The 14,682-nt window shown below is 38.4% G+C and overlaps 1 protein-coding gene across 1 annotated transcript in view; it reads left to right on the top strand.

The window, feature by feature from the left end:
* B3glct (beta 3-glucosyltransferase) overlaps nucleotides 1-14,682 on the top strand; it is a gene marked incomplete in the record, with an annotated part of 128,668 nt that overhangs the window by 92,006 nt on the left and 21,980 nt on the right. Inside the window, 2 exon segments of the mRNA XM_017796090.2 lie at nucleotides 6-72; nucleotides 11,210-11,329. Of these exon segments, the coding sequence (XP_017651579.2) occupies nucleotides 6-72; nucleotides 11,210-11,329 (187 nt within the window).

The following is a 14,682-nucleotide window of genomic DNA, read 5'->3' as shown; positions in this document are numbered from 1 at the left end:
TTTTTGATTTTTGAATCATAGCCATGACAAAATATCATGGCTAGTTATTGTCGATGATGATACATTAATAAGGTAAGGTGCTCTTTTTACCCTGGAACAGTTCTAACTTCTACATGTGTTCCTATTAAAAAAAAAAAAAAAACCCACTCTGATAGTACTTCTGATGTAGTAGGAATCTGAACAGAAAACTGGGATCCCAAGGCTATGTAGGAAGTAGTTTATTGTTCCAGTACAGAGTCCCTGAGAGATAACTCTAAAACAGGACCCTGAACAGAGGAGAGCTTAGCCACATAAGGTAACACACATATCCTGGTTGGGTGCTCTGCTGCAAGGTCGTGACAGGCAGAGAACTGTGCATGTGCACCCAGACACAGACCATGCTGTGTTTCTTTTTCTTTGTTCTAGTGGCAGTGTTCCCACCACACTGCTTCTGGCCAAGATAGATGAGCAGGGATGGGATGATTTTAAGATACAGAGCATCTGGCAACATGAAGCAGATCACTGCGCAGTTGACTGACTTAAAGCAATTCTAAGCCATTGCTTAGGGAAGGGGAACCAGCTGGAACCTACACACATTTCAGTTAAAGAGCTGGGACTGAGGGTCTCAGGAGACCAAGGCTGTTAGAATTTGAGGGACAGAGTAGTAGAAAGGAGACCACCGCCTAGAAAGAGAACAGTGAGAGTCTGTGGAGGGTTTTCCTTAAATACTCAGTAGATATTGACATCACATCTGCATGAGGAAGCTAGAGGTGCTGGAAAAGAGTCCACTAAAGTGATTAGAGGGAATGATGATGGACACTCATACAAGGGCTGGACATAGTGTCTGTTCCCACCAGGCAGACTGGGAAACCACAACTCCCTGAAATTGTCCCAGAGTTGATAGTGACAGAATTAGTTATTATACTGTTATTAAATAATTATCACAACTTTATTCTATATGTTCAAATAAGATACATGGAAGGGATAATGAGTCTGAAATCTTCTAATCTTTCATCTTACAGGATTTTCAAAACCTGTTTGATAGAATTAGCAGCAAATTAGACATTGCAGAAAAAATATGAGTGAACTTGAAGACTTTGCAGTAATCACTAGCAAAAATAAAACACAGGCAAAAAATAATTATAGAAAATTGCCTGACAGTGAGACTTAATACTTTTTTTGTTTTGTTTTGTTTTGTTTTGTTTTGTTTTGTCTTGTCTTACCTAGTTGTCTTGCTTTGTTTTTGGAGACAGGGTCTCCCTGTAGCCCTAGCTGGCCAGGAACTCACTGTGTAGCCTAGATTGGCCTTAATCTCACAGAGATCCACCTACCTCTGCCTTCCAAGTGCTGGGATTAAAGGCAAGTGTCATCATGTCTGGCTTTAAGATAGGCCTTTTAAATATGTGATTAGAGTTCCCAGAGCTATGGGATCCCTAACAAATACTAAGGTTGTCAGGTAGTTTTTGTCCTTTATTCTGTTGATATGTCATATTACAGTGAGGGATTTTTGTATGTTGAACTAGCCTTGCATTTCTGGAACAATTCCACTTGTCCATGTCTAGTGTTCTGCATAGAATATGTGCACCTATATCCGTAAAAGATATTGGTCCATAAAAAGAGAATTATTTCCCAAATTTGATAAAAACAGTAAACACACAAATCCTATAAGCTCAGCGAACCGAAAGTGAAGCTGTGAGCGTAGGAGTAAAGCATAGGCCCTGCACACCGTCTTCCTCAGTGTGTGTAACTGCCACTTGTACCCTCAATATTTAGTTCCACCTGAAATGCTTTGCCGGATGTTCATTCTTTTTTTCCCCTTTGTTTACTAGTAATAATATCTAGCTGTACAATAGTAACTTAGATATGAATTTCAATTTGAGTTTTATTTCCTTTTTCTTTCAGAACTCTGAGGTCATGCTTTTCTATTGTCACAAAAACTTTGGCTTTTAGCTCAGTAAATATTTTGGGATGTGAAAAATTTCCTTGAATGTCACATTTATGAACTGAAAGAAAATTTTAATTAAAGAAAGGAAGTAGACAAAAAAGAAGTGATGAAGCTAGAATTTAGTGGATTTTAGAAAGAAATAGAAAAAATACATTCATAATAGCAGTTATGAGTAAAATTAAAAATGCCTAAAAGCGAACAGATTCAAATGTAAGTTTAATAAGAAACATGAATGAAAATTAAGAAAGCAACCAATGAAATGGAATAAAGACATCGAAAGAGTTGGTTGAAATGCATGAGTCAAAGATGTGGGAAACTTGGGGCCTAGAGAAATGGCTCAGTGGTTAAGAGCACTGGCTGCTCTTGCACAGGACCCAGGTTTGGTACCCGGCACCCACATGGGCTAACAACCATCTGTAGCTCCAGTTCCAGGAGATCTGATGCCCTCTTCTGACCTCTGTGGGCACTGCACAGCAAGGGTGCACTTACATACATGCAGGCAGTACACTCTTACACATAAAATAAAAAAAGATGTGTGTAACTAGAATTCCCAACTGAAGAAACTCAAGCAACAGAAGCTACATTTAATAGAAATAAAAGACTTTATTCCATATACTGAAAGGGCCACAGACATGGGAAATTGACCTGGAATTATTAACTTGGTATGTGTTGGTAAAATGACCGAGTTTCCAGGCAAAATGGTGACTAACTAATAAGCAAGAAAAAAACTGGCACCAGACTTCTCAAAATAACATTAAAAACTTGGTGACATATAATGGTGTCAGCCACACTGGATCTCTTTATTGGTTAGTTGAGTCACTTAATTTGAAGTTAATATTGAGTGCTGTTTACTAATCCCTATAATTCTGTTGATTGCTTTTCTAATTGGTTGGATTATTGTCTGTCTGTTCTTATTTTCTCTTCTTTTAGAATTAGGGTTTCTGGCCTACGTTATTGAACATAATGATTCCTTCCTAGGTCTCCTTTGTTCATCTGTCCACATATTCTTTACTGTGTTCTCTTGACTGAGACCATCTTCCTTCCACCTGTCTCTATAGTATTCTTTTGAATAGCTTCTTCAGTGCTTATTTGGTGGCCATGAAGTTTGTGGTTGACTTGAAATGTCTCTATTTCTCCATCAATTTTATTTTTATTTATTTTAAAAAATTACTTCTCTTAGCCACCAAGTCATCTCCCCAGCCCTTGCTTCTCAGTTTTTATAATAAAAGAAAAAGGCCATATGAAAAAAATTTACTTATTTATGTATATGACTGTTTTGTCTTCATGTATGTGAGTGCATTTGTATGTGTAATGCCTGTGTTGTAGGCCAGAAGAGAATGTTAGATACCCTGGAACTGGAGTTACAGATGGTTGTTAGCCACTATGTGGTGCTGGGAACCAAACCTAGGTCCTCTGTAAGAGCAGCCAGTGCTCTAACTGCTGAGCTGTCTCTCTAGCCCCACATATAGCAATCTTAACAGTTGCTTACTTTAATGACCTGAAATGTATCATTTCAAGCTTTCCTAGTTTGGGGTTCTGCTGAGATGCTATTCTGATGTTTGGTTGCTCAAGCTGTTTGCTTACTTCTGTGTCACCTGTCTTTTTTTTCTGTGCTATGCAGGTATTCTTTTACTTTGAATTTCTGAATAGAGCCTGTGTTTTCTTATTCTCATTCCTCCTCACAGGCTCACGTGCCTGTAGCTTCTTGTTCTGCTGTCTTATCCAGAAATGGAGCAAAAGCAGAGAATTAAATGAATCAATTTTTTATCTTTGAAAAAAGCCTAGAAATAGTATTGAGATATTGTTAAATGAAGAAAAGTAAAGTGTAAATGATTGCATTTAGTGTACCACTTTATTGTAGGAATGACTTTTATTAATGGACACAATCTGGGCTAATGACTTTTAATTAACCCCAGCAAAACCATGCGCTTGAGTCTGATGATGGTAGCATCTCCTTGGCAACCTCAGTTTGGCACTCCACCCCAAAAGATAATGAATGAGTGAAGCCATGCTTGAGAATTAACGTAGCAAAGACTGGAAGCCTTCCACCCATTGGAAACAGAGTAGGTTGGGAAGAACCTGTGAGCTTGGATGAATGAGTTACTAGGAATGAAAAGGCCTGGTGGTCTATTGAGATACATGTGGAGCCCAGTGAAGCTGGAGAACCATTTTGAATAAATTATGGGTGTGGCCTGAAAGGATACAATGGGAGAAGCAGGGTTCCAGAGTCAGTTCTATTGGCACAGGGTGAGGACACAGATCGTTCTGTCTTCACATGTTGGGGTGACAAGAGAGATCCATCAGACACAGTTCTGAGAGACATCTAGGGGAACAGGTATCCTCTGAATTTGGGCCCTCTCTTAAAAATTTATTTTAAGAGTTAGACTTTTATTTTGTTGAGGGTAGTTACAATGATGGTATAATTAATAACACCATCACTGTACAAGAAAGAAATGGAAATAAAACATTCCTTATATGTTTGGTCTGATACTAACTTGACACAATAGGCCTTAATACAACAGAATGCATGAATTCCACTGGGGGCGAGTTTGCTATGGGACGGTGCCAGTGGGGTAGTGGGGAAAGGGGGTATAAAGATGATTAAGCTGTTCTGTATGAAATACTCAAAAATTCAATTAAAAACTTACAAAAAGGAGAAAAGACAAAGATAAACAGAAAGCTATGATGTTGCTCATCTAACAGGAGTTGAGTAGAGGATTAGGTTAAATAGGGTGGGTAAATGTATGACAATTCTCTGAGGTTTTTCTCTTTCTGGTTTTGGTTCCTTCAGTTGATTCTGAAAATCTGAGATCACAGTGCCAGCATGGTTGGATTCTCAGTTGCCAACTTTTTATATTTTCAGAGAAAGAAAGGGAGCTAACTTTCTGGCCTTCTCTTATATAGGCACTAATCACATTCATGAAGGCTTTACTCTTTGGACCCAGGTACCACCCTAAAGGAAATCTAAGTGCCTCATATAAGTAGAATTATGGAGTATCTATCTTTTTGAATGTTGCTTATTTCAGTTAGCATAAATGTCCTTCAAGTCCATCCGTGCTGTAGCATATTGCATTATGTCCTTTTTTCTAAAGCTAAATAATATTTCTTCAAATGATGTACCATATTTTTCTTACTTGTTCTTCGATGGCTACTCAGGTTACCTCCCCATTTTAGCTTTTATGAATAATGCTACTATAAGTGTGGGTTTTTGAGTATCTTTTCAAAATCATTTCAGTTATTTTGGGTATATTCTGAGAAGTAAAATTGTTGAATCATATGGTAGTTTAATTTTGACTTTGAGGAAGCATGCTAACATTTTACATGTTTTAAAATAAAACAAATCAAGAACTAAGGAAAAATCAGCATCAATGAGGAAAACTTTGAGGCAGATAAATCCAACTACATTTCAAGTGAAAATCTAATTACACAATGAATGCAAGCAATATTTAAATATGTAACTTCAGTCAAGAATGGAAGAAGGAATGTACTTCAGACAAATCCTGTTTCTTGGTAGATCTGATATTTGAAGTAGTACAGGTGAAGTAATTCTGAATTATTTTAGGTACACTGCAGGGTTGAACATGTTTTACTATTTTTAAAAATGCATTTTATTTTATTTTATTTATTTTATTTATTTTATTTTATGCATCGGTGTTTTGCCTGCATATATGTAAGTGTACCCATGTTGTTCAGTGTCTGCAGAGGCCAGAAGAGGGTGTCAGAGCCTCTGAAATTGGAGTTACTGATGGTTGTTAGTTACCATGTGGGTGACTGGAACTGAACCTGGGTCCTCTGCAAGAGCATCCAGTGCTCTTAACCACTGAGCCATCTCTCCAGCCTGATGTTAGTATTTTTGAGACAACATTAGTTACTTCTCTCATTGTTGTAATGAAATACCTGACAAGCAGCAGCTTAAGGGAGGAAAGATTTGTTTTGACTCATAGTTAGAGTGGCATAGCAGTGTCATAGCCTGTCATAGCAGTGAAAACATGGTGACAAAAGCAAAAGGCTGCTGGTCAAATTGTGTCCACAGTCAGGAATAGAGAGTGAACAGGAAGTAGGGCCAGGATATAAAATCTGCCTTGTGCCTCCCCTACCCCCCATTCCAGGTCTTCTAACAAGGTTTTACTTTCTAAAGGCTCTGAAACCTTCCCAAGTAGAACCACTACCTGGAAAACAAGTGTTCAAACACATGAGCTCATACAGTAGAGTTCACATACAAACCACTACATTCTGCCCTTAGTCATCAATAGGCTCATGGCCATCTCATGATGCAAAATGCATTCAGCCCAACTTCAGAAGTCCTTATAAGCCAGGCGTGGTGGCACATGCCTTTAACCCTAGCACTCAGGAGGCAGAGGCAGGTAAATTGAGGTCATTTTGGTCTATGTAGTGAGTTCTAGGCCAGCTGGGGCTACAGGGAGACCCTGTCTCAAAACCAAACAACAACAACAACAACAACACAACACCAACAACAAGTCCTTATAGTTTGTAACAGTTTGAACACTGTTTGAAAGTTCAAAGTCTCTTCTGAGACTCAAGGCAGTCTCTTAACTGTGAGCCCCATAAAATTAGAAAACAAACAAAAAACCAAGCTACATACCTCCAATATACAATGGCCCAGAATAAACATTCCCATTCCCAAAGGGAGGAGTGGAAGCCTATCAAGGAATCATTGAACCAAATCAAGACCAACACCTAGCAGGGGAGACACCAAAGCCTCTACCCCCATGTCTGGCATCTGGACCTTGTGATGTAATCACCTGGATGCCAAGGGTTTTAGGTAACCTCCCATCTAGCTTTGTTTCCTCTTACATACACTGCCTCTGTCTTGAGCTGGCTCTGTCCCCAACAAGCAGCAACTCAAGGGAGGAAGGTTTATTTGGGCTTATGATTTGAGGGGATACAGCTCATCATGACAGGGCAGGCATGGTAGCAAGAGCAGGAGTATGCTAATCATGAGCATCAGCTGTCCGGAAGCAGAGCATGAGCAGGAAGTTGAACTAGGCTATCAAACCTAAAGGCCTGCCCCCAGGGATGCACTTCCTTTAGCAAAGCTCCACCATCTAAAGGTTCCACAGCCTTCCCAAACATCTCCATCAGCTGGGAACCAAATGTTCAGACACATGAGCCTCTGGAGTACATTTCACGTTCATACCACTGCATGGAGCAAAGCTTCCAACTGTGACAGGGAGATACCAGTAGAAAATGGTGCAGGTCAAGAAAGAGCTCTGTGAGAATAGATTGGAATTGGAGGAGTCTGAAAGAAAATATAATTTTTAAAGAATTCATGATTTCTAAAATGTGTTTGTTCACACACATTTTTCTTAGTACTTTTCTGCCGAAAGCTAAAGTTAAAGCTATTTCAGTAGCATTAAAAAGACCAAAAAAAAAAAAAAAAAAAGTTGCCTAGAATGAATAGTAATAATGTTTTCAATAAAAGAAAGCAGAGATTCTCAAAAGTGTCAGATCTTTGGTCTATGGTCAAGGCAATGCAGGTACAAGATGCCTTTATTACATCTTTTTTATTTGAGAAAGTAAAGGAATGCTAAATAAATTAATATTGAGGAAAGAAAGAAGGAAAAAAATTAAAAAGTGATGTCAAGAAGAGAACTTGAATGGTTTCATTGCTCAAACCATGGACACATTAAATATCAGCATAATTAAAGACAATAATGAACTTAACAAATTATGAACTATTAAAAATTAGAAATCAGTGAGTTCGTGCGTATAAATAGAGAAACAGATGGGCTCTTGCTTACAGAATAATGATAAGTTTTGATTGACAAGTGTGCAGAAATAATGGCATTAGAAAAGAATTTTGTAAACTTTGTAAACATGGTAAAGATAAAGGTTGAATTAGGTAAGAGCATTAATGTGTGCTAAACTAGGGACAAGTTTTGATGAAGACTGGAATATTTGCATATGTTAAAGTATATGCTCAGAGACTCAGCAATAGCAAGGGAAATACCGTTGCTATCTGGTGGAGAAATCATATTCTGGAGGATCACAGGCAATCTTACCAGTGATGGACAGAGGCCTTTGCACACCACATACAGACTTGCTTATGTTATGCTAGAACTGGAACTCAAGTTTGAGCTTCACACGGGAAACTTCAGAAAAATCCAACATGAGGATCATTTCATTTTTAAAAAATAGGGGTTTGGGGGGACTGGAGAGATGGCTCAGCCGTTAAGAGCACTGGCTGCTCTTACAGAGGACCTGGGTTTGATTCCCAGCACCCACATGGCAGCTAAGAGCCATCTATAATTGCAGTTCCAGGGGAACACAATGCCCTCTTCTGACCTTTATGGGTACTGCATGGCACGGGTGCACTTAGCCACATGCAGGCAATATACTCATACACATTAAAAAAATAATAAATGGGGGCTTTTATTTTTAAAATATCAGGGATTTGAAAAACAGTGAGTGACTGGAACTGGATCCAGACTGAAAGAGATGAAAGTGATGTGAGAAATAATGTATTAAAGGCTTCTGGACATCATCCTGTAGTAGAGAGAAAAGTGCTATAAACCACATTATTCATAAAAATAAGAACATGAACAGTCAACATAGATGTAGACATTGTGTCAGTGTTTCAGTTTTGATTTATTTTTATTAAAGTTACTATGTATTTTCATGTGGAAGTCACAATGTAGACATCTTGCTTACATTTTTCTTGGCTAAATACTTAGAGCAGAATTGCTGGTTTTTAAAGAAATTTACTGTGTTAATCAATGTTAGACTTCTCAGATTCCTGACTTTTCCTGCCCTTAGAAAATACACATTGAGGTACTAGGGGACATAATGTATGCAACTTTACTATTTCTGTAAGCTTTAAAAAAGTACATATATATCCATGTTGTATGTTTTTGTATATACACACACAGACACACACACACACACACGAGAGTCAGTGAATGATAACACAACTAGAATAAATTCAAGTAATTGTTAAATCTAGGGTATTTGTGGGGTTTGTCCTATTTTTGTAAGTTTTATACAATCCTAAAAGTAAATACCATAATAGGCCAAAATGGAGCATCTTCTTAACTCGAAAGATTGGTATTAGGCCAATCATCTGTCTGCACTGCTAAGCTATACTGCTGTGGTTCTGGTAGAGCTGGCTGTAGAGCTGTGCCAGGCTGCTTTTCTTCATTTCTGTGTCCCAAAAAAGCCTGAAATGGGAACAGATTGTTAAGTGAAGCTCTTTTCCTGGATCAGCAGTGAAATCTCCTTAGATGGAGTTGGAAGTCTATCTGCTTTATTCACATTCCTATCTTTAGTGAATCTAGTATATGATAATTATCAGACTCCATTTGCGATCTGTAAGCTTTAATTAAAGCAGTGCTATAAAGATGGGAATGGTTAGTGTAGTAAGGACAAGAAACCTAGGGGGATGCTAAATCCCAGTTATTTTTAGCCTTAAAGACTGAATGTTGTAGATCGAATTGAGAATTTCATAGTATGCAGAGGCAAGAGAAACAATTCTCTTTTTAACTTTTAACTTGGAGAAGTAGGCCTATTTTGCCCTAGAAAACTTTAGGTTTTTTCTGTCTTTTACAAATCATAGGCTGCAGTTTCCCTAGAGATCTTTAAATAGGAGGAAGTCTTCCTAAGGCATTTCTAATAATTTAAGTGTGTACTCTTCAGCCTCGAATGTGATCAGCACACTTACTTACCTTCCCCTGCAGAGTAATTTGTCAGACAGCTTCTTGAAGATTGATTCCAAATTAGGTGCTTAGAATGTTTTAACATTGGTGCTGAAAACAGCAGAGTGTCAAAGGATAGTGTTTTATGCTTACTCTGAAACTGCCAGTATTGTCAGAGGCCTTGACCTTCAGACATAAACCCGGTCTACAAACTTTTCTTTGAATACCAGCACTTGTAGAAAGGGTTTTTTTTTTTTCCTTCCCTACATTAAATGGGTTTTCCTCACTCTCAGCTATACAGCTAGAGTATTTTTGAAGGGAACATGAGCATGGATAGAAAGGGGATCCCTCTTGTACACCTGTACTTTGTTTCCTTATCACTACCCCTTTCCCCAGGCAGAGGGAAAGTGTCTGAGACACTTGTGTGCCTCATAATAACTTCACCATGGAAAGTCTTCCTGGTTAGGATTCACAGCAGTGCCTGTCATCGCCCACCTGGAGAGCCTGTGCTCATAGGCCACAGTCTCAGACATAGTGTAAAGCAAAGCCCATTAAAATTTTTAATTCAAACTTATTGACCATGCAACAGTTATCCTTATGGATTATTGATTAATGTTATAAGGAAAGCCAAGGCTTGATGATGGGTGACTTAGAAATCTCTATGCTGGAAGAAATAGGAGGAGTCTTTCCTAAGGCATTTCTAAATGGAATAATTTCTTAAAATACGGAAAACTTGCTTGTACGTTGACTTTAAAAAATGAATTTTTAGCCAGCCTTGGTGGTGCATGCTTTTAATCCTAGCACTTGGGAGGCAGGGGCAGGTGGAGCTCTGTGAGATAGAGGCCAGCTTGGTCTACATAGTAAGTCTTAGGCCAGCTGGGACTACAGAGAGACCCTGTCTCAAAAAGCCAAAGTTTTAAAAAAGTGATTTTTCGATTTGATTTTCTTGTGAACTTTTTTAATTTCACCTTATAGCAGCTGGACCTGCAGTCCTTGCTCTAACCATCCCTTTGTAAGCTACTGCTGTTGACACAAGACAAGGACAGGAGGGACCCAGAAGGTATTCAAGGGGTACATATGTATAGCTGGAGTCCTGGTAAGCCTCATTAAGGAAAACACCAGTGGAGCTGTGTGGTATAATCTGAGGCTTTGTAGGGAAACCATGCTCTCTTCTCATCCACTGGCCCCAGCCTGATAGGGAACCCCCAGCCCACTTGGCCTTTAGAAACTCCTTTTTAGCTACCAGTAAGGAAAACAACAACAGAACCCAAGTCTGTCTGAGAAGAGGGGAAGCCTGAGCTACACTCACTTGGAAGCAGCATGGCAGAAAGAGATTTACAGCAACCTGGCAACATTCACCTGCCACCCTGATCACCCAAGTGAGGCATCTAGGCCTGGCAGAGTTCAGACTGGAAGGGAGTAAGCCTCTGACTTCTCACCTTTTCTGATGTACAGTGTTCATATTGTAGGTGTCTTTTAAAATCCATTTATTCTATAAGTCACCTGAATTTCTCCTGTCATGACTCAGAGTGGCACTACACTGTATAAACAATAAGATTCAAGAGCCATAACATATTTATTCTGAAACTACATTGGAATTACATACTTGTTTGTGTTGTCTTTGGCCTCTCAGCATCTCCAGGCTCCAACACTTGCTCAGCTGCTATGACTCCCATGACCCCGTGTTTCTGGGTGAGCGCTACGGCTATGGCCTGGGCACTGGCGGCTACAGCTACATCACGGGAGGTGGCGGGTAAGAGTGAGCACAGTGGTTTGTAAATACAGTCATTTCTTGTCTCTCTGTGTATCTGTGAGGAAGGGGTGGGGTCTAGGACCCCCTGTGGGTGTTCAGGTTCCTCAGATAAAATGTGATATTGGCATGTAACCTGTGCGTACAATTCCTGCATATGTTAAATCATTTCCAGATTACCTATAATACACATTACAATGTAAATGCCATGGAATTACCTTTTTGAGATGGGATCTGGCTGTATAGCCTCAGCTGGCCTGAAACTCATGATCCTCCTCCTTCTGCCTCCAGATGATTGAATTATAATTGTGTGCCACCATGCCCAGCTAGAAATAGTTTTCATATTATGTTGTTTAAGGAATGATGAAAAGATAAAAGAATCAGGTATATCAGTCTGTCATCTGTATTTGAGTCCATGAATGTGGAATTCATGGAATCAGAAAACAAACTATATTTTGAACACTGAATTTTACTTTCTGCATAGCAAAAATGGGTCTGTGGTACTGGGATCTGTTTAGACATGTAAGCTCTTTAAACAGTAGTTGTTACTATAATAGGAAAGTGAACATTATATTTGAGAAACATGAAAAGAACTCACAGTAAAGAACATTTTATTTTTTGAAGAGATAAAATACATATCAAAGTACTTGGTACAATATCCCTATAATAATGATTACTTCTAGATAGCCAACTAGTTTTGATTGTTTAAAAGAAAAAAAGATAAACCATTAAACTTTTAAATTATCCAATGCTTAATAAATCACATTTGGAGAAAGAATAATTTGGAAGCTTAGACTTAGGCAATTAAATAATATTTGTGTAGGATTTATAGGATTTTTAAATAATAGCTAAAAATCAATGTTTTAAAATGAAGCACCTGCCTTAAGTCTTATGGGAAAATACTTTAATCTGATTTTTTATGGGTAAATGAATTGAGCAGTTAATCTTTTCTGTTATTACTACAGTTTTGGCTGTCAGAGTGCTAAGGAGAATGTTAACTTGTTATCAGCCATGGTCATTTAAATTCATTCAACAGATGTTTGTTGAATATTCATTATGTACCAAGCAGTATTTTAAAATATTTTGATTGATTCTTTGAGAATTGTATACAATGTATTTTAATTATAGTCAGACCTCCCCATCTCTTTTCAGATCTACCCTCCCCAACTTCATGTCTATTATTGTTGTTGTTGTTATTATTATTATTATTATTATTATTATTATTTTGGTCTTTGAGACAGGGTCTCTCTGAAGCCCCAGCTGACCTGGAACTCACTATGTTTACCAGACTGGCCTTGAACTCACAGAGATCCTCCTGCCTCTGCCTCTGGAGTGCTGGGATTAAAGGCGTTGCACCACTATACCTGGCTTCTATTATTTTTTTAAGACCTATGGAATCTAATTTGTGTTCTCCAAATGCTCTTGGGTGTGCATCCATTCACTGGGAGTCTGGTCAACCTACTCAGAATTACGCTCTTAAAGGAAACTAACTCTCCCTCTCCCAGCAGCTGTCAATTGCCAATAATTCCTCAGCTAAAACTAGGGATTCCCCCATCCATGTTGGGTTTTTGTTTGGCTTGAACTTGCATAGGTCTTGTATACTGTGGCTTCATATGTGTAACTGCCCTGTTTTATCCAGAATATATGGTTTTCTTGTATTTATCCACTACCTCTGGCTCTTGCAGTTTTTCTGCCCCCTCTTCGGAAATGATCCGTGAACCTTGGGAAGAGAGGATGTGATTATAAGTGTTCCATATGGACTGAGCATTCCACAGTTTCTTATTTTGTTGACTGGTTATGGGTCTCTGTGTTAATTGCCATCTGCTGAAAGAAGAACCTTCTCTGGTGAGAGCTGAGAGATGCACTAATCTATGAGTATGATAGGTCGTTAGAAGTTAGTTTAATAATATGTCCATTTATCAGAATAATAATAGTAGGTTCTCCCCTATAATCTGTGACCTGTCTAGACACAAGTACTTGACCCTGATATCACTGTCAGGTATTGGCTCCATCTTATGAAGTGGGCCTTAAATCCAATCAGAAAGTGGTTGGTTACGCCCATAACATTCATGCCACTAGTGCACCAGAGGACATATTTTGCTAGGCCAGTTGTTACTGTAGCTCTTAGGATTCACAGCTGGGTAAGACTGATGATTACTTTTCAGTAGAATGCATAGCACCTTCTAGTAATATGAAAGCTAGCCAGTAGAGATGAAGCTTTGAGGTCAAAACCAGTGTAAGTTCTCCATGTTTGTTCTGTGACTCACATAGGTAGTGTCTTCAGCAATAGAGCCTTATCATCAAGTTCTGGAGGGCAACCAAGAGCAATGATAGTAGCCAATATTGTTTTGGGGACCATTCCTGGCACTGGGCTTTTTATTTGCTAACCTGTCATTGTCTGGTAAGGACATTACAAATGAAATTCAAGTGCATGTCAAAAAGATCATAGACTGTGATCAAGTTAGCTTTATCTCAGAGATCCAGGGATGGTTCAACATACACAAATCTTAAAAATAACCCACCACATAGTAGCCTTGAGGACATAAACCGCATGATTATCTCATTAGGTACAGAAAAGGCCTTTGACAAAATCCACCATCCCTTTATGATATTGGAGAATCCAGGGATATAGGGGATATATCTCAGTATAATAAAGGCAATATACAACAAGTCCTCAGCCAACACCATGCTAAATGGAGAAAAACTCAAAGTATTTCCATTAAAATCAAGAACAAGATACGGATGCCCACTCTATCTATTCCTGTTCAGTACAGTGCCAGAAGTCTTAGCTAGAGTAATAAGACAAATGAAGGTGATAAAGGAGACACACATAGGTAAGGAAGAAGTCCTAGTATCCCTACTTACAGAACATATGATTTTACATATACAAGACCCCCCAGAGAATTCCTAGAGCTGATCAACACATTTAGCAAAGGAGTAGGATATAAAATTAACACACACAAATCTGTAGCCTTCCTGTATACCAGCAACAAACATACTGAGAAAGAAATCAGGAAAACAATCTCATTCAGTATTGTCTTGAAAAAAAAAAACCTTGAATAAATACAACCAAGGAAGTGAAAGATTTCTATAATTAAAAATTTAAGATATTGAAGAAATTAAAGAAGATACCAAAAGATAGAAAGACTTCCCATGCTCATGGATTGGTAAGATCAATATTGTGAGAATGACCATCCTACCCAAAGCAAGTTACAAATTTAAGGCAAGCCCTATTAAATTTCCAGCACAATTCTTGACAGAAAATGAAAAAATAAATCCCAAGCAGCATTATATACAGTGCTTATAAACTTCTGAAGGGCTAAGGCCTTATAGTTCTATTTTATAATACCCTGGTT

Source organism: Nannospalax galili, unplaced genomic scaffold, assembly GCF_000622305.1.
Source record: "Nannospalax galili isolate Female #2095 unplaced genomic scaffold, S.galili_v1.0 scaffold768, whole genome shotgun sequence".
Taxonomy (NCBI): domain Eukaryota; kingdom Metazoa; phylum Chordata; class Mammalia; order Rodentia; family Spalacidae; genus Nannospalax; species Nannospalax galili.
This window is presented reverse-complemented; position numbering and strand designations above follow the sequence as displayed.